The 21,245-nt window shown below is 34.8% G+C and overlaps 2 protein-coding genes and 1 non-coding gene across 5 annotated transcripts; 1 reads left to right on the top strand and 2 right to left on the bottom strand.

The window, feature by feature from the left end:
- The first annotated feature begins 4,705 nt into the window (after positions 1 to 4,705).
- Positions 4,706 to 9,733, top strand: LOC107458580 (uncharacterized). Of its 3 annotated transcripts, none has more exons than XR_008001236.1 (4): positions 4,706 to 5,177; positions 7,179 to 7,343; positions 9,151 to 9,338; positions 9,422 to 9,733. XR_008001236.1 is itself a non-coding variant. In XM_016076803.3 (3 exons), the coding sequence occupies exons 1-3, from the start codon at positions 4,919 to 4,921 to the stop codon at positions 9,177 to 9,179; spliced, it is 453 nt and encodes a 150-aa protein (XP_015932289.1). In that variant the 5' UTR covers positions 4,706 to 4,918; the 3' UTR covers positions 9,180 to 9,405. The 3 variants fall into 3 exon arrangements, 1 of the variants encoding a protein (XP_015932289.1); XR_008001237.1 differs by having other exon boundaries at positions 9,151 to 9,326; XM_016076803.3 differs by lacking the exon at positions 9,422 to 9,733 and having other exon boundaries at positions 9,151 to 9,405.
- A 3,741-nt stretch (positions 9,734 to 13,474) lies between these two features.
- On the bottom strand, positions 13,475 to 15,933 carry LOC107458568 (uncharacterized serine-rich protein C215.13). The gene has a single exon (XM_016076786.3). The coding sequence runs from the start codon at positions 15,712 to 15,714 to the stop codon at positions 14,488 to 14,490; it is 1,227 nt and encodes a 408-aa protein (XP_015932272.2). The 5' UTR covers positions 15,715 to 15,933; the 3' UTR covers positions 13,475 to 14,487.
- On the bottom strand, positions 13,793 to 13,871 carry LOC127741016 (small nucleolar RNA Z122). The gene has a single exon (XR_008001871.1). It is a non-coding gene; the product is annotated as a small nucleolar RNA Z122 (small nucleolar RNA).
- Positions 15,934 to 21,245: the final 5,312 nt, after the last annotated feature.

Below are 21,245 nucleotides of genomic sequence, written 5' to 3' on the forward strand. Positions count from 1 at the left end.
TGGAAAGAAAGAAAAGTGAAAATGAGAAGGAAGTAGGGACGGATCTACTTATTATATGGTAGTAGGACGAATGCCTCTACTACAATTTAAAATTTTTTTTGAATAGTACATAATAATAATAATAATATTTATTTATTTGTACCCATTAAATTATTAAATTTGATCCCACAATAATTTTTTATTCAACTTTTGACACTTGATAGTCCATTTAAAAACTTCATAGTAGTCGTTCATCATAATGATAAATTCTCAAATTTAAATGACATTTGTGTTCTTTCTTAGAAATGGACTTGAAAGAATATTATCTATCTATTGATTTTTTTTCTTTTGAAATTAGTTTTAATTTTTTTCATAATGATTACACTAATTAAATGAACTTTTTTAACTGTGAATATCATTAAGATCAGAATTAATTGTATGAAAGGTGAATTTTAAATGTTTTTAAATAATTGTTTAATAACATATATATAAAAAAGAGAGAGATTTTGATTATGTTGTCAATAAAAAATTATTCAATCTTTTTCAAAATATAAAATATAAAAAAATAAAATTCTAAATTATATGTTATTATTTAAATTACTATTTTAGCTTTTTAATTTGTAATTAGATATTCTGAAGACTAATCATATTTTATAATAACAAAATATAATTATATCAACAATTATGTTACGTATACATAAAAAATAATTACTTGTGTAAAATAAAATTTGAAATACAAATACATATTGAAAACAAGTAGATAATTTGATAGCTAATTTTTTAGGTAAGCATAATATTTTTATTATAAAAATTATCATATTATACATATTTTACTTCTACTATCAAAATTTTCTAAATTCGTCATTGAAAGGGAGACGGTGTCAGAGGGAATCGCTGCCACCGCCATTCGAGCACAAGACGAAGAGAGAGACACTATGCAGAGAGAAGACGACAACCGGAGAAGAGAAAAATGGAGGAGGAGATAATGTAAAAAGATGTCACCGTCGCCGTTACTACCACTGTTGGTTTGCCAAAATGGTTCAGAAGAAGTTGAGAGGGGGAGTATGAAAGGCAACACGAGAGGCATAGAGAAAGAATAAAAAAAGAGGATGTGACCGAGTTGAAGAGTTGCTGCCATCTTTCACCGCTGCAAAAGAGAGCTGTTATTCTGGACTTGCCAATAATGCTGGCTGGGGTTGTCCTGCTATCATTCTAAAACTACTCCTGTTCAAAGTCACCTTTAACTTGCTCATCTACTTGGATTTTAACCTAATATCTAATTGGATGGCATTCAGGTATTAGTCAATTTCTAAGAACTAAATTGTGAGTAAATTCTGTACTTATAGTTAGATTTTGGTATAATTCTTATGATTATAAAAAAGTTAATTCCAAACTAAGTTACTTGATTAATTAATCAATTAATGATTAGCACGTTATTTATATTAGTTCTTATATAAAATAAAATTTTCACATGAGACATAATATTTTGCTTTGAATAAAATTCTAGTTTGAATATATATATTCTATAATAGAAACTGCAACTAAAGGTAATAATAGGTGCTAGACTTAGTTGATCGAATATAATTACATTTTTAAAATTATATGAGATGAAATGGTATATGTCTATTCTTTGTCCACAAAATCAGTGAAACATGTTTTTTTTAGAGTTCACATAAAGAAAAATCACCTAATATGATTTCTGTCTATTGTTCTGAGAATTTTTTGGATTAAATAATCTTTTGATTATTTTTGTATAAATGAATATTAAAAGTTTGAATGCTTGATATCTAAATTTAATCATTTATGTTGTGGAATATATTTCTATCATTATTATTATAGTAGATTTGCTTATGTGTTTGAATAGTTTTTATTCATTATTACTATAATAGATTTACTTTAGTCAGTGCATAATATTTTTACAATTGTCTCATGTGGGCTATGGATGCTTTGTTTACTACTGAGTTGAAAAACTTATAGAGGGACTCTCCATCTTTCTGTCTGAAGGTCTGGACATTCACTCTAAATTTACTCAGCTTCTGGGGTGGAAAGAACTTGGTCAGAAATCCAGTGACTATCTTGTCCTATGTGTCTAGGCTCTCTTTGGGTTGAGAATCAAGCCACTGCTTTGCTTTGTCCCTTACGAAAAAAGAGAAGAGCATGAGCTTGTAAACCTCAGAGTTCACTCCATTCATCTTTAACAGTGTCACAGATCTAGAGGAAGTTAGATATGAATTTGTTGGGATCCTTCTGCAGGAGTCTATGAAACTGACAGTTCTACTGCACCAGAGTGACCAGTTGAGACTTAAGCTCGAAATTATTGGCACCAATGGCAGGTATAGATATACTGCGTCTATAGAAGTCAGGTGTGGGTGCAATGTATGAGCCAAGTACCTTCCTTGCTTGCTCTTCAGTGTTCGGATTCCCTCCATTAGCTGTCATAGTAGGTTCTTCAATTTCCTTCTCAAAAGTTTCCTTGAGATTCTCTTTTAGCTTGTTGTAAATGCCACCTCAAGGTTCTTTCAGGTTTAGAGTCAAACTCGAGAAGGGGTTCTTTGTCCCTGTTCCTTCTCATAAATAACAAGAAACAAAGAAAAAGTAGGAGTCTTTATGTCAAAGTATAGAGAACTCTCACTAAGGTATCCTATGTAAAAAATGAAAAAATAAAACAAAACAAAGTAAACAATTAACAAAAGGATTCGAAAATAAGTGTGCACAATTCAAGTTGAAAATTTTCGAAAATTAAAAAGAAAAGGGTTAAAAAAATTTTGAAATTCAGAAAAAAGAAAGGAAATACACTAAAGGGATACCAAATTTAAAATCTGGAATGAAATGAAAATAAAATGACTAAAACAAAATTTGAAAATAAGGGAAAGATAAATAAGATAAAAAGAAAAAATTTAAAAGAAAAAACAAAAGAAAAAATAAAAAATTAAAAGAAAAAGTGAATGAACAAAACTAAGAAAAATACCTAATCTAAGCAACAAAACAATCGGTAGTTGTCAATCGCAAACAATCCCCAGTAACAGCGCCAAAAATTTGGTGTGCAAAATTTAGAACTCGCACAACTTAACCGAAAAGTGCATCAGGTCATCTAAGTAATACCTCAGGTGAGTGAGAGTCGATCTTACGAGGATTGTCAGATTGAGCAAGTTATCTTGTTTGACTTAGTCAGGCAAACAGTAAAGAGAGTTGTTGTTGTAACGCATAAAACAAATAAACTAGCAAGTAAAGGTTTAGTGAAAGACAATGATGAGAAATCAGTTAAGATTTCGGAGATGTTTATTTTTTCAGATTAAAATTTCTTACTAAATATTTTAACAATGAATGATTCATTCTATGACAAACTGTAAATGATTAAACCCTAATGCCTTGGCGATTTAATCTCCTCTAATCTTCATCAAACGCCACTCCTGTTGTCATTCAATTCAGATCGGAGGGTGAAGTTCAGAAAACTAGTTTATACCACAAAGGCCCTAATCAACCCCCAATTCCGGCTGAATACATGTTGCTTATCCCATCAGGTTGTGTGATTAGCCATATAGGAGGAGTATTTTCAAGCTATAGTTCAAGCGAGATAACTCTCCCGAGCATCACAATAACTCATGTAGAAAAGGGTCATACTCCTGTTTCGCCAAATTCATAAGATTAAGAACGAAAAGAACACCTTAGAATTGAATCAAACATATAAAATAGAAAAATAATAATATTAATCTATAGAAATAAACAGAGCTCCTAACCTTAACCTGGAGGTTTAGTTGCTCATAACTTACAGAAAAAATATGGTTCTGAAAAAGTGCGAAAGGAAGAAGATCCTAAACCTAGGTGATCTTTTCTTTTAAATACTAACCTAATAATAAATGCTAGACCTAAAAGATTATTATTTTTGCCCCCACTACTAAAATTTTATGGATCCGTCACTGGTTATAACATGTGCATTCTATAATAACCAATAAACTGAAACATGTGCATTCTGTAAATTCAGAAACTCCTGCATTCTATTCCTTATCACTTTATTCAATTGCATTCTATTGTATTCGATTCAGAATGAACCAAAAATATTATCAAAGCGAAACCACTGTATAAAACTAAATGAACCGAAAATTGTCCATTATAATTTCAAATTCAGAAACACTTGCGTCTGGAATGAACTGAAAATATTATCATAACGAAACTAATATACAATATCAAATGAACAGAAAATTGTGTTCATAAACAATTGGATTTAGCGATTACATTCCATTCAATTCAAAATTGAGTAATCCAAACCTAGTCCACTTGATACAATTTAGAAGAATAATCCAAATCGCGCTGATTCAATTTATTTAAACTTGAAGCATTTATTATTTTGATACACTATTGAAATCTGAAAACGAAGAAAAAATTTGAAATTTAAAAATGAAGAAGAAAACGAATAACGTAAATACAATGTAGATTGAAGAGAGAAAACGAAGAACATAAATACAATGTAGATAAAAAAAAATGAAAAAAAAAATAAAAAAATCAGAATAAAGAAAAAATGAAAAGAAGCTTTACATTGAAAAAGAAAAATTCTATGGTGAGGAAGAAAAATGAACACAAACTTTACTTTAAGAAAGAGAAATTTTACGTTGAAAAAACTGCTTTACGTTAAAAGACGACGGACGCGTGAAAAAAAAAATGGTTAACTTGGTTAAAACAATTACATGGATGCGTGGATCATTTCTATTAATGTGACAAGTGGCTTTCTAACTTGAGAGTAAGTTAAGAATATTAACACTATTGACGACTACTCCTTGCACACCATTTTACCACTGATACTTTCGTCGCGAAACCATCACTTCGGCCACTTCTGCCGCCATTGCACATTCCGATATAATCCACCGTCGCCGAAACTCCTGAAGCTCCGGCGACTCCGATGAATCTTCTGTTGTGAACGCCAAATCACTCCATCGAACAAGAAATGGAATCTAGCTCCGGCAGCAATCACCGCAATTTGGCTGAGGAAAGCGAGAGAAGCATCGCCGCGGTTCATGATCAACCAGAGCCCCGCACCACCGGCGGCGGTGACGACGATGATCCACTCGAGAGAAGCTCCGAGGTTTTGGCGAAGGGATTGTCATCGATGCTCTCGTCCGTCATCAAGGACTTCGATTTCAGAGCACGAGAAACTCTTGGCAGCCAGGACCAGCTCTCCTCCGCCATCGATCGTCTCACTCGAGGTTGTTACAATTTACAACTGGTTAATTTAGTTTGTTACGTTATCTTTTAAGCTTAGTGTGATTCGAATTTTGAAGAATAGCAAGTGTTAGTCATTGATTGAAAATTATTAGCGACCTGACATAAGAATTAAGAAATTGAATCCGTTTATAATTTATATTGCTTTGGTTATAATTATATTTTTCTTACTTAAATTTTGATACGGTCGTGTAATTAGTGTTTAAATTTTATAATAAATTATCAATTATGCAAAATCAATACTAATCTTCTGTTGGTAGTTTGCACTTTGCAGTCACTTGGATAATTAGTGTAATTGCAAATTTGATTTTGGTAAATCTGGGAGAAATATCAAGTGTGGCCTTAAACGATAAATCAAATAATATGTTTTCTGTGACCTGTGTCTCAGATGCAATTTTGTGTATGTACATTGACAGGTTGTTGGGTTCAAAAGTATTGTCATTTGTTTTCTTTGTTACAGTAAGGAGTTGTCATGGGTGAAAATCTGAATTTGTCAATGAAGTAGTAACATTGTCTCTTAACTGTCTAAACAGTGTTCTTCTTTCAAGCTACTATTGAACCAAAAGTAGCATGATTCTGGGACATAATAAAGGAATATCCACTTCTCTAGTTATAGAAGCAGTTCTGAGGTTTAGCTATGAGGTTGTAACTTGTAAGAGAAACAGTCAGTCCACTACTACTGTGCATGTCTCAGCCATGTTGACTGCCTCGGAATCACTCAAACCTAAGACAACAGTGAGGCAACTAGGCACTTTCACTGCTTGGGGAGGGCTTTTTGTGGTGCGGTATTTTTTTTTTAATCTTTATTTTAGAAACTCAGAAATGGCATGAGAGATTAGGACATGATTGTTATCTTACATACACACTGGGAATAAAGAATATTGTGTGTAACATATGAAGATGAATCATCTTCTGCCCTTGTCTGGTTTTTTGGTCTGCACCTTACCAAAGGCCTTCTTATGAAAGTAAAACAAATATTCATGCAATGTTGCCTGCCTCAGGAAGGTAATTTTCCCCTTTGTCCATTTGCAGGAATGTAAACCAAACAAGTCAGTAGTGTATTCAGATTCCCAAGGGTCAACAAAAGTATGATTTCTATGGTTGGATCTGTCCTTGTCATCATAGTATTAATGTTCTTTATCTTTATATTTATCACTAACAAAGTGTCTGGGGCAAAAGAACTACCACTTGAACACAATATATATTCCTACCGAGGGAAAAAAATGCCACTTGGTCATAATATATATTCTCAAAATTACCCTTTTGTTATAATTTGGTCTTTTAAATTTCAAGCAAAAAAATAACGCAATTGCGGTTATATAAAGCTTTTGAATAGAATAACTACCTTTACGCAGTTTTCCTTTAACTTAACTTTTAAATTATTCCTTTTCTGAATTTATACTAGGCATGGAGCACCTATCAAGGTTTTAATTTATATGGTTAGATCTTTCCTTGTATTTATAATACTAATGTACTTTATGCTTTTGTTCTTCTGACAAGTATCAGAAGATGGATTTTTGTATCGGTTAAATTAAGTCTCTTAGCAAATAGAAGATAGTTTAAGTTAGTTTTAGTCCTGGCTTTATATAGCTTTGCTAACCTTATCATTGCTATTATAGAGTTAAAACACCAGAATACATTTCATTTGATCTAAGTGAATGCTTTACCATGAAGTGTCAATGCTCTGCAGGACTACTACAGTACTAAAATTAACTAAGCCAGAAGATTAGGGCACCAGAAATCAGATTTAGATATTTCCACAGCATAAGAAAATAATATATTACTTAAATTTTCTAGTAAGATTTACATATTCCTTGTCTGCATGATGATAAAAACTTGTTCCTTGGCAATATGCACTTGGTTGGCATGCTAAACTAGCTTCTGTATTATACCGGTTTTGGTTCCATTTGCTGTCATGCCATAATGTCATTTCTTAAATCTCTGTCTACAATTTGCTGACTCGAAATCCATCTTTCTTTTGACAGAACTTGATCAATTACTTGAAGATGCACCTTTACCGTTCATAATGCAACATGCTGCTAAGATTTCTAGTGTTAGGAAGAGAGTTTCATCACTGAATTTACTTCTAAAATCCATACAAGGGCGGATTGATAACATAGACCGCATAATGTCAATTGGCACCACTCATGGTATATACTTGTCTCCAGAGGCCCAATTCTATAGTCATTTCTTAATATTAACTAGTGCTAGTTTTGGTTTTTTATTTTTTGGATAAAAGTATAATTTTTGTCTCTTAACATTTTCAAAAAGTTTCAAATTGGTAACATTTAATTTATTTCAATTTTATCTCTAATATTTCAAATATATTTCAATTTTATCCTTGGACATTGACATCATATGACATGACAATCATAAATTGACGTGCTTATTTCAATTTTATCTCTAATATTTCAAATATATTTCAATTCTATCCTTGGACATTGACATCATATGACGTGACAATCATAAGTTGACGTGTCACTAACACGTCAATATAGCGTTGCGCTAACCCCCAATGGGATAACTGAAACATATTAGAAATGCTAGAGACAAAATTGAAATAAGTTAAACGTTATGGGCAATTTTGAAACTTATCGAAAATATTAGGTACAAAAAACATATATCCTCGTTTTCAGTTTTTATTTTGAGAAGTTTCCATATTATATTACAAGTCATTGTATTACATACTTGTAGTAGTTAGAAAGCTAAAAACATGGAAAATGAGATGACTCTTTGAGATGACCTATTATAATTTTGTCCTCCTTTTAAACTGCGGGCATGGTAGCTCTACTCAAATGATTCAGAATTTGTGCTAATAATATATCAGCTTTTCATCTATTTCTTGTGCATTGCATTATCATTGTTCTTAGTGCTAATATTATACCATCTTTTCATCTAGTTCTTGTGCATTGCATTATCATTGTTCTTAGTTTGAATCTGATTATTATTCACATATATCATCTTGACTGGATTTCTCTATAGAATGCAAGTTTTCTGAGAATAGAATGTCTATGCTTACTAGCTTGGTAGCCATCAAAGATAATTAGAACCCAAGACTATGTATTTTCCCTCTATAAATGAAATACTAAAGACTCCCTTCACATAAGTACGTATAGAAAGCCTGTATTTTCTGCTATATTCGGGATAATAATGCTTCTGTCACGTCATGTAAATTAGCTGAAGTGCATTACCATGTACGACTTCAGGATTACTTTTGCTTCCTTCTTCCTTTTGGTAAGAGAAACTGAGAAACTTCCTTGACAACTTTTTCCCATTACTCTATCATTGAGCTTTATTATTGAAAGAAAACTCTTGAACCCCACATGTACTTGCCATGAGTAAAAACACTGTCATCAATCAGTATAGCTGACATAGCGCAGATCAATCAGCTCACCATGATAATAGTAATCATATCAGATAGCCCAGAAGCCTCGTGGCTGCTCTGGCTTGATATGGAAAGTAGTCAGATTGCATTGTATGCTTAAATTACCTGCTAGATCCACCAAAGATTTTGACATCCCTATTAGTTAGTGTCTACAATGTCATGCTAACGAGGACCAAAGGACTTGAGGTACTGTCTCTGTAAAAGGAAAGGTACCTTGAACTGGTGTGGGTAGGCTACTAGACAAACTGACCAGAAAAGCCAGGCATGTGGCTATCTGATTCAGATCACTGATAATTCACCAAAGTGTAGACTATGCCTTTGTAGGTGCTAGGAAAGCAAACATTTCATAAGATATTTTGAAACATGTAGAGTTGGATAGTATTGTCTAAGTACTTGTTATAAGACTAATTTGTTGCAGTTATGGGTGGCTTGTGCCACATTTTGCTCCTTCAAACAAAAGACTAGCATTGGATTCCTAATATGCATTGATTACAATAATATGTATACCTTCATCCCTTTTTTGACCCGTATTCTTAGTAGTTTACCAAGATGTTTCATTTGTGATTTTGCAGAGAAGACAACCCCTGAAGGTTCTGAGTGAAACGTCAACATCTGGATCAACTTCAATTGTTTCCAATCTCCATACGTGTACTTTTGTGATGCACCCTTAACCCCTTGAGTTGTATTATTCTTAGGCATGTATTTGCATGGTTGCCAGTTAAAGATTCCTAATTGGCATTTATTACAAGTGTGTATTCAGGTTGCTTTTAATCATCAGTGTTATTGCTTAATTTCCAGTACGATCAAGGAGTTACTTTTGATTTTCATATTTAATTTTTTTAGTATGATCAAGACTTCTAAAGGGAGTTGAAGCGGTCATTGATCCATTATATGGATGAGGATGGCTTGTTTCGGGATCGTAACTCCCTTCATGCCTAGAGCAACACGGTATGACCCTAACTCCCTGTTAGTTAAATCTGGCACAATCTAAATTCTAAAATAAAGAAAGAGTTATAATTCATTTACTAATGAAATCTGTGTTAAATTGAATTGCGATAACTTTAAACTAGGCTTCCTTGAGATCTAGCTCTCTTTGCTGGAAGGTTAATCTTTGATTCAGTCACTCTCACTTAAAAATCTCAAACTCAAGTATATAATTGGATGACCATATAAAATTTTTTATACTGCAAATGTATAGTAATTGCACTCAATTCAATTTGCTTGCAGATAGTTTTGTTGCATTTAAGGATCTGTAAATTTAATCACCTTTTATGGTATTTATAATCCAAGTCATTGTATATTCATATGTATCCCTTTTAATACATGAACCAGTCATCTCATTCCCTACAGCTACAAAACGAAATAAAATGAAGAAAACAGGAAACCATAACACGGTGGGGCTTATTTGCAGGTGCCCCATCTAAAGTAGCATGCCCTGTTGGTTGGTAACAAATTGGCCCATTTAATTTTCCTGAACTACTGAAACAATGTTCAACCCAGTTCCATTAAACTCTAGGGTCCACCATAGATGGGGATATATAGGCTCATAAGCAATGCATATATCCGAACCCCCCTCCCCTCCCCCCACCAAAAAGATAAAAAAAAAAAAGGGTGCAATGCATATAGCCATATATATAGAAGCAGGAGATTCGAACAATTTTGATGAGGCATGCAAATTTTCGGATGCATTACCAAATCTTTATTACTTGGAACAATTGGCCTCAGTTATGCTTGGTTTACTATTGTCGCTTTGTTGCATAAACTGAAATAAAAATAACCCTTCTGATTCATCTGCGGTAAAACCGTAAAAAGAAGTTGTCCATGGTGTACAAAATTCCAAAGGGACCCAAACCCATCACTGTTTATTGCATACTCTAGCATACATAACAACAACAAATTATACTTCACAGTCCAGCTCATATAGATACTGTGATGTGACCTCTGTAGTTCACATGCCCCCACACTGTAGTACGTACTTCATATAGGAAATAAGCATTATTCTATTAATAAAACATCATCCATGCACTTGGTCTTGAATCTGGTAAAGAAAGACACTGGAATGCAGATCAAAATGAAGGATAGGGATATATTCCCAAGTCAAGCTATATCTTTTCCCAAATTCTATGTCAAAAGAAAAGTTTGTGGAAAGTGAAAATGACTAATTAATAATAGTACTAATTTGATTAATTTAATCACTTGCATGTTAACTAATATATAGCTTTGCCATGAAGATATTATTAACTATTTGTCTGTCTTCATCATCTTAGATACCAACCAACCCCACCCGTTTTTCTTAGCCGTTAGCATTTTAGCAAGAGCACCCACGCTTTCTCATGCCTTTTTTTGTAAAATGACCCACACACTCCGTATACAAGAGAGAGAAAGGTTTAGGGGGGCAGTGATGCATATGATAGGGTCGAAGGTATTGGAGGAAGGGGAATCTATGCAGAGGCCCCGGACTGTGCATTAGCACGTTCTTTCTTTGATGCCCCAAAACTCTCTTCAGCCTTTTGCAGGCAGGCTCTTTAATTATTTAATTGCAAACAAAACCCAAGTTGTATTATATATGCTATGTGACACAGAATCGGATCACCAAGATCACGCTTTAAATACGCGCCCCCGTTACGTAACAAAGAAACTATACGCTCCCTTATTGAATATTTAATCAGTTGGGAGGGGCCTCTGTTGCTGGGTTAGACATTGTTGTTCTCTTCCATTAATTTCCCCTGGGGCTGCTTTTCAGCTGATTTACCTCGCAAGATGGACATGATTGCACGTATCCTCAATCCTATATAAAGTGAAGAGAAAGTAATGACAAAGTTGAGCTCACTAACCAAAAGAACCAAACTATTATAAATCACATCACACCATCCTGACCAGGGCTTCCATGGGGCAATTAAGAACGGGGATTTAATGAGCAAACTTGGCAAGAATCCAGGGTTTATTTTGGATACCGGGTTTCATTTCGGGTAGTGAAGTGACCCCACAGGCCACATTACAAAGGCCACAGCATTTTCCTCCAATGGTGAAAGGACACAACTGCCCCGCTTGTGATGCTGCCGTATTGAGAGACACCAACATACGCAGAAGCAAAATAACTATATATTATCAAAAGATGTGACGGCAGGTGCATCCATTTTCACGTTGTCACAAAGCCCAAACTCAAATGGGAACAAATGTGATGGGTGGTATAATAGGAGTACCACCACTTATGACTGGTCAAACACCACACCCGTATCATATCATATAGTGCATCAAAATCTGAGCTTGATTAAACCCCAGAAAAAAAAAATTGAGTTGGGAACTATAAGATAACAAATCCATTACTGCAATGCAATGTGGCATTAGCACTGCATATGCTATCTATGAGCAGCCGAAGGTAGGTTGGGTATCTTACGGCTTATGAGCTACAATTATAGGCTTGAAAGTTGCAAAATCTACTAGCTATGCAAAGCTATACAACCCAACAAAATGATTCATAGGTTCTCATGCTATGTACCTATGCCATGGATGCAAAGATGTCAAATCAATAGTGGGGATTAGTTTCCATAGCCACCGCATAGCGCCAACCCTAAGCCCAAACCCCAAAGCATGCGCAAGTGAAAGATGGGACGGGACTCCGCTAGACAAATACCACGGCACCCTCTGCTGGACAATGACAAATGAGATTTTTGTGCAAAACGAACTCGTGTTTGGACCATTTAAATATTTTTACCCAATTAAAAAATTAATATTCGCGATGATAAGCTATGATCCCATCCACGTTAGTGTTTTAATAAAATAAAATAAAAAAGAAAAGACCTTTTACAAACGATTAGTCGATTAGTATGCACATAATTGATAATTCACATTTTGCTTTTTATTTCGGTGAGTAAAGCATAACTAGTGGAAGAACAATAATACGTATAACATGCTAAGGAATTAAGTATGAAAAAAAGAGTTAAGAATTCATTTATAACTAAAGAATTTATCTATTATATTAACAAGTTACTCGAAAGTATTCTTATAAGGGTGTCATTAACGAGACAAGATTCATTGTATAATCCGATTTGTATAGATTGCGTTGTGTAGATTTAAAAGTAGAGTAATGATTAAAATTTATTACTAATACTGTCATCATTCATTATACATAGAGCCGAATATGAAATTACTCTATTAAATAATTAAAACCCGCAGAACCATCCACATGTGATCTGGCTTACGGTGGGTAGGCTCAAAAGTGTGGCAACATGTTAGCCACGTGGTTTTAGGCTTTTAGCATATTTCTGTTCAAAATGCCATTGAGAAGCATTGAAGAGTGATTACGATTTTCCTTTCCTTGTATTTTTGTTTTCTTTTATATGGCTTCTTTTGTTGAGAATTGTTAGGTTGATGTCTATTGTCCAAGTCCTGTAGGAGAGGGAAAGGAAGCGTTCAAAATCTTCCAAACGGGTAGGAATCGATATGTGGAAGCTTATTCATGAATGGTGAATCAATAAAGGCAACTAACTAGATAAGGTCTAATTCAATGTTAATCAAGTGATACCATGTCTAGCCCCATAGTACCACGGAACAAGAAACCATTTCCATCACAAAGGGGAGAATAAGATAAAGAAGAGAAGGGGTCCAAAGGCAATGAACTTTTGAACATTATATCCTTCAATAATGCACTTGGATAGCATATATATTGCTTTGCAGCACACAGCAAATGGACCTACCATATCTAATTAGAGATGGACCCATACCAGGATAATCATGTCTCTTGGGTGTTAGATCTTTTCACTTCAATGGGAGATTGAAGTGAAACAATTTTATCAAATAGATAAAAATGAAAAACAAACATGTGAGAACAAAGATGACCAAATTTGTGGATGTTCTCCCATCCATCCACCAAGATCTTGGGACACACACAAAAAGTAAACTTAATGGTGAGATCATGTTAAATTATTCATTGAAGGATGGTAATCCCTTCTGGGAACTTATACCATGTCCCCAATCAAAGTACACATTTTGATTAAAAGTAAAGAAACTTGACCCACCTCAATTGAATCTTCCATCAAGGTCACACACTCAGCTCATGTGTGGACCACCGACCACTCAGCCCAGTGAGTAAATTCTACCACTAAAATAAAATCCCAATATATATATATATAATATTTGTCATTTAGCATACGTAAATAATCGAGTTTGAATGCAAACACTGTAAAAAAAATAAAATAGTAGTAGACATGAAGGTTTGGGATCAGACTGACGTGCAATAAAATAATTCAGCAGAGCTGGCGCCTTTGTTTGAATCTTAGCATCATTTCCCAAAACTTCACACACTAAAAACAACTAAAGGAAGAAAAATGTTTAAAAGGAAAAAGATCAATTAAAAACTGTAAAAAAAAAAACTTAGATGCGGACAGACTAGATAAGCACAACATGATGCTACTACTGTGTACTACTACAGTCTACAGATCTTGAATTTTTTAAAAAGAAAATAAATAAAAATTCACATTTAGTAAAAAGAAAGAGCGAAAGAGAATTTGTAGATTCCATTCCATGTGTTCCTGGTCAGAAAAAATTACAAGCAGCAGCCATAGAATTGCACTGGAAAAATCTCAACAAAGTTAGAAACATAAACAGGAAAAACATCATCATAATTATCAGCATCATCTAAAATTGACCATTATTTACATGAATCTAAGGCTCCTGTTAATTAAAAACAACCAAAAAAAAAGCAACTAGTCCCTTCCCCCTCTCCGAATCAATCACCAATACCCTGCAATATCTCCATTCCAAACATTAGAAGAACCAAAAAAACAACACAGATTAATTAGTAGAAGTAACAAAAAAAGGACCAGAAAAAAGGATCAAAAATAAAAATTAAACCCTAAGCAACTGTTACCCTCTCTTTTCATTTACTTTTTTTTCTTGTGTCATTTGACTCAATTTCGATCGCAACGGTTCCTACCCTTACTCCCTCCTCCAACATTATTATTGCCAACTGAACCACCTTCCTTCTTCTGTGGTGAACCGAAAAGCTGCCCGAACCCGAAAACCGAACCGGATTTCGAACTGCCACGGAGAGAACAGACCGGAACGTTGAGAACTGGAGTGACCCTAACGTTGGAGGAGTAGGACCGCTCCATTCCCCTCTGCTTGAACCTTGGGCCGCCATTGTTGAAGCTGCTTGGGCTGCTTGAGCTCCGTTCCAAGCTCTGGAACACGATCTTGCCAGAAGAGTTCATCCGCGGGCTGTCCACCGACACGCCCCTACTGCAAGCTCCGGGACCCGATTCTGATCTTCGGATCGGGCTCCGCCCCACCCGGTTCGTCGTGTGCGGGTCCGAAGATCCCGGTTTCGCGTCGAATGAGTTCGCCCGGGGCTTTACGAGCCGGATCCGTGGGTGGTTTGGGTTGCGGTGGAGCGAGATCGGGTTCGGGTTTGTGTTAGGGTTTGGTTTTTCGGAGTCTAATGAGAGTCGTGGAAGCTCTTCGTGCTCGTGGCCCGAGGAAGAGGATGATAGAGAGAGGCGTGAGGAAGAGATTGAGAGGGATTCACAATCTGAATGGTCCTTCGTCAGCAACGGCGCGTTTTCGGAGGAAAACGACGTCGGTTTCGAGGCGGCGCCACGGTGGAGGAAGAGTTTCAATGATTTAGATGACGAAGACGACGAAGACGACGACGTCGTCGCTTTAGATGAAACGGTTGTGCTTTGGTAGAGCTTCTTGAGGCCGAGGAGCTCCCTCCAGCGGCTAGAGCATCTCGGGGCTTTAGGAGAGAAGAGGTAAGGGTCCGCGCCGGTGAGTGAGTCGCCGGCCGCGGAGTAGGAGGAGGAATCGAGTCTCCGGCGAAGGTTGGTTGTTTCCGGCGATGAGGAGGGGTTGTTTTTGTGGTTGGTAGTGGTGGTGCTGTTTAGGGATGGTAGGTTGAGGGGTACGAGCTTCCCATCGGAGAAGAGCTGGTCGGCGGAGAGCATCGCAGCGGGGGGTCCGTCGAGACCGCGGAACTCAAAGTCGGGTTCTGGATCCGGGTCGTGGATCGGGTCTGATGACTTGGATCCAGAAGGTTCCTCTTTGCTGAATGAGAGACGGGGACTGAGCCAGCTGCCATAGGAGAAGTTCTCGGGCGGCGGGACGAGTCCCATGTTGTTGACGCAGGCGGAAGCCATGGTGTGGCGTGGATCATGTACTGTTGGGGTTGCTACTGTGTGATTTATGCAAGTGGGAGTAGCGGTACACGCACAGTGACTGTGAGTGAAGTGTAATACTGTGTTTGCAGTAGTGTATGTTAGAGAGTGAGAGAAAATGGAAATGGGTGGAGAATGATGAAGTTGTTGGTGAGAGGATTGAATGGTTAGGGTGCCATGGTTGGTGGCTGAGTCAAGGAGGCACACCATATATAACAGTTTTTTCTTTCCACCTACAGGGAAACTAGGGCCACGTGTCGCTTTCTTCTCTTTCTATTTGAAATATTCAAAAACGAAAAAAAAAAATGTGAGAATTTTGTCCTGAAGAGAGTAATGTGCGAATAAGGACATAAGATGCACCTACACGTATTAAAATTTGGGTATATTTAAAATGAGCTCAACAATTATGTATTTATTAAATGAGCCACATTTATATAGTTATTAGATTTTATTAGATAAAAATTAAAGACTAATATAAAAGAAGAATATTGATAGACTCTAATAAATATAAAATATCTTAGTACATAAATAAATACATTAAATAATAATATTTTAATACATAATAGGTCCCCAACGTAGAGGTTGAAAATCAATTTCGTCCCCAACTTTTTTTTTTTTTGCTACAAAATGGTCCCCCAAAATTTCAGTTTGTTATAAAATCGTCATTCGGACAAAAATACCCTTCTTCCTTCACCCCAAAATCAACCACCACCACCACCACCACCAGAACAGAAGTCTACGCCCAACCAGAACCACCACCACCACCACTAGTATCATCATGGTCATCATCATCTTCATCAAAACTTTTCCTAAAATCAACCAAAATCAACTAGAAGCCCAAGATGAACAAGAACCCACCAGTCCACCACCACCATTATCATCATGGTCATCATCATCATCATCAGAAAATTCAGCAACAACAATGTTCCAAATTCAAATTTCATCAACAACAATATTCCACAACAAATTTCACAAAAAATTCTAAAATTTCACTAAAAATCCAATTCACAGGGTGGTGGTGGTGCGGTGCGGCAGGACGGTAGGGTGGCAGGGCGGCGAAGAAGAAGTTGGTGGTGGTGCAGTGGTGCGGTGCAGTGCAGTGGTGCAGCGATATGACGGTCTCCATTCTCTCCCCCTTTTCTCGCGCCCCCTTTCTCTCTCTCCCCCATATATGTTTCAATTATGTGACTTTATTTATTTTATTTTATAATTTTATATATATGTTCAAATTATGTGATTTATTTTTTAAAATAAAGATGATTCTATTGATAAATATTATTTTGAACAATTTTATTGAAGTTAAAAATTTAAAAAAAGATAGTAAAAAATTATATTATAATTTGACTATTTTTTATTTGTATTTAATTGTTTAATTATTATTTTTTATTAATTTTAATTAATTTTATTTAAAAAAAAAAACAAATTCAAACAGCTAGCATTTTGTACCCACTTTAGTTGGCAAGGCCGGCCGCCTCGCATTGCCACTCCTAATATATACTATATAGTAATCTTTTTATATATGAAATAATTATAATCATATAATAACATTGAGATCCGAAAACATATTAAATCTGTTATAGTATAACTATTCAAAATATCATTTTAATATAATTTTTTAATATTATAAAAAAATTTGCATAAAAATTTTGCATGTGTAGCGAATTTTTTTAATTTGACAGGTTTCAAATCCTAATCCGACCCACCTTTTTTAGCGAGTTCGGCAGGTCGGCCCGACGGACTCGACCCGTTTTGCCACCCCTAATATATATATTAAGAAGATTAACACATATTTTACTATATAAAGGTAGAAACTTTTTGTTCTAAAAAGTATAAATTAAATAAATACAAAAAATATAAATCTTTTTATTCATTAAAATTAATTATTATGCAAAAAAAAATTTATAATATTAAAAAATTATATTAAAATGATATTTAATTTGACTATTTTTTATTTGTATTTAATTATTTAATTATTATTTTTTTGTTAATTTTAATTAATTTTATTTTTAAAAAAAAAAACAAAGTCAAATGGTTAGTATTTTGTACCCACTTTAGTTGGCGGGACGGGTCAACCCATCCCACTTATGATGCGGGCCTAGGTGGGGCAGGACGGGGCAGCCCGCATTACCACCCCTAATATATATATACTATCTAGTAACTTTTTTATATATTAAATAATTATAATCATATAATAACATTGAAATCAGAAAACATATTGAATCTGTTACTGTATATCAATTTAAAATATCATTTTAATATAATTTTTTAATATTATAAAATTTTTTTCATAATAATTAATCTTAATAAATAAAAAGTACTCATATATTTTGTATTTATATATTTTATATTTAATTATTTAAGAATAAAAAATTTTGTTGCCGTTTAAAGTATTGTGTATTAAAGTATTGCCATTTAAAGCATTTATTTATGTACTAGGATATTGATGATTGGATTTTTGATGGTATAGAATTTCACTATTGAATTCTCGTTGCAAGTATAGTTTTTAAACCAATCAATAATCCTTTCATACAAAAAGTTGTTTGTCACTAGTACAAACCCCTAAATTTATAAACCGAAGTATTGAACCTCGGGTCGTTCTCCCTAGGAATTACAATAAAGTGTCTTGTTATTGGTTATGAGTTATTTTTGGGGTTTTGATAAGAGGCATGAAAGATAAATAACAAGGAAGTAAACTAATAGCTAAAAAGGTCTTGGCAAGGGTTGGTGGTCAAGGATCTCTATCCTAATCACTAACCACAATATGAGAATTGGTAAGGATTAATCCCATTAAGTCATCCTCTAACTAGTAAAGGAAAGTCAAATGAGTTATATCAATCTTAGTCCATATGTCCTAACTCTCCACTAATTCAATTAGTGAGAACTAGAGTCGATGGCTCCCAATCATCAATTACTTGGACATGTAACTCAAGAGTTCCTAAGTTACCTTTCCAAGCCAAGAGCATAAAATTCTATTCTAAAATCCAACCAAGCATTTCATCAAATACTTGGAAGGCATAAAAGGAAAGCATATGAAATCTAAAACAAGAATGAAATCTAACAACAATTATTGCAATGAATTAACAACAACAATCAAAAGGAACACAATTATTATGAATTACCTCAAATTGAATTGAAAGAAAAGAGAAGAAACAAGAGTAGATCTACAACAAAGCATAAGAACGATATAAAGGAAATTACAACAAAAGAATGGAAGAATAATGAATGTAACAACAAAGAATTGAGAAGTAGAAGATGAAAGCATGAATTAAAACCTAGATCTAAGAACTAAGCATAATCCTAATCCTAATTCTAGTGAGAAGTGAGAGCTTCTCTCTCTAGAAACTACTTCTAACTAATCCTAATGTGTAAAAATGATTAAAAGTCCCTTTGCTCTTCAATCCTTGGCTTTAAATAGCATCTTTGGCGCCAAAGTTGGTTGGGATTGGGCCCCACAACTCCTGAGAATTCGCTGGACGTGAATTCACTTAAAAATCAAGTATCAGCATCGACGCGTATGCGCACAGCACGCGTACGCGTCCATGGGCCATTTCGCAAGGTGCGCGTAAGCGCCTGGTGCGCGCACGCGTCTATGGGCGAGTTCAACTCTTTGGCTTTTCATGATTTCTCCACTTTGCATGCTTTCCTCTTCACTCCTTTGATCCATTTCTAGCCTTTTCAATCTGAAATCACTAACAAATACATCAAGGCATCTAGTGGAATCAAAGGGAGATTAAAATCATCAAGTTAAAGGCCTAAAAAGCATGTTTTCACATCTAAGCACAAATAAGGAGACAATCACAAAATCATGCTAATTCATTGAATAAATGGGGGTAAAATGTGTTAAAATCTCCTAAAATCAATACAAGATAAACCCTACAAATGGGATCAACCTCCCCACACTTAAACCAAGCATGTCCTCATGCTTAAACTAAGAATGAAGTAAAGGGCATGACATTTATTCAATGGAACTAAACTATATGTAACCTATCTAAATGCAACTATCTAAATGAATGCAATTGTTTGGTCAAAATAAATCAATTTCCAAGAAGCATATATGCACAAGGGCTAAGGACTAGCAAGTCTAATCCACAATTAAATTGAGTTATTAAATATTTTTACAAACTTGCATGAAAGGAGATGATCATAGGTGGAAACATGTAATCGAGCAATCGAACCCTCACCGGATGTGTTTGCACTCTATTCGCTCAAGTGTTTAGGGTCGATTCACTCAATTATCCCCTAATCATGCTTTCCAAGATTTGTTCTTCTTCTAACAATCAACACATATTTCATGCATGCACACATCTATCATGAGGTCTTTTCTTTAGGTTGTAATTGGGTTAGGGTCAAGGTAGGATGCATATATGGTCAAGTGAGCTTGAACTTTGAATCTTTGATAAGCTTAAACTTTCCACCTAACCTATATAATAACCTATACAATTAAGTGCTAACCTAACTACCTATCCTTCTCACTTTTTCACATACTCATGCATTTTTTTTCTTGATCACAACACATATGCATTGACTTTTATTGAACTTTACTTTGGGACATTTTGTCCCCTTTTTATTTCTTTCTTTTTTTTTCTTTTTTTCTTTCTTTTCCTTATTATTTTTCTTCTTCTTTTCTTTTTTTCTTTTGTTTTTCTCATTTTTTTATATATAAGAACATCAATGCATAAGGTTTTACATTTGATCCATACATGAGTATGCACCCAATTCCCAATATTTTCAATAACAATATAAAACTACCCTTTTATTCACCCAATGTCCCAAGATTCCCACACTTGAATGATACACACACTCTAGCCTAAGCTAATCAAAGATCCAAATAAGAACATTTATTTATTTTTCACTTTAGGGCTTGTAATGTGCTAAATTAAAGAATAAAGTGGGTTAATCGTAGGCTCAAATTTGCTAACAATGGAAGATAAAAGGTAAGGCCATTTGGGTAAGTGAGCTAATGAAACAATAGTCTCAATCATATAAATGCATGAATACACAAAATAATGGACATAAAGAATCAAACAAATCAAAGATGACAATCATAGAAAGAGAATAATTGCACACAAGAAGGAAAATAAGTGGTTATAAGATGTAACCACACCATTAGGCTCAAATCTCACTTACTTGTGTTCTTAGCTCAAAAACATGATCCGCAATATCAAGCAAGTTCTATGAAAAAGTTTCTCACTCAAATCAATTGAGGTGCCCTATAGATAATTTTCTCGAAAATCTCGAAAAATTTCATTATTTTGACTAAGCATATTATGTATATATATGCAAAATTAAGAAAACGCAACAAAAATCCTAAAAACCTAGAATGAAATGTAAAAGTGTTGGAATTAGAAACTTGTCACCCAAAATTGCCGATCAGTCGGACGACCTCCCCACACTTAAAAATTTGCACCGTCGTCGGTGCACTCAAAGATGAGTAAGGGGGTACGGCGACTCTCCGGATTGCTACCTTCAGCTGGTAGATCAATCGGCTGATGCGTATTATTTCTTCTTCTTTT

Source organism: Arachis duranensis, chromosome 7 (assembly GCF_000817695.3).
Source record: "Arachis duranensis cultivar V14167 chromosome 7, aradu.V14167.gnm2.J7QH, whole genome shotgun sequence".
Lineage (NCBI taxonomy): Eukaryota > Viridiplantae > Streptophyta > Magnoliopsida > Fabales > Fabaceae > Arachis > Arachis duranensis.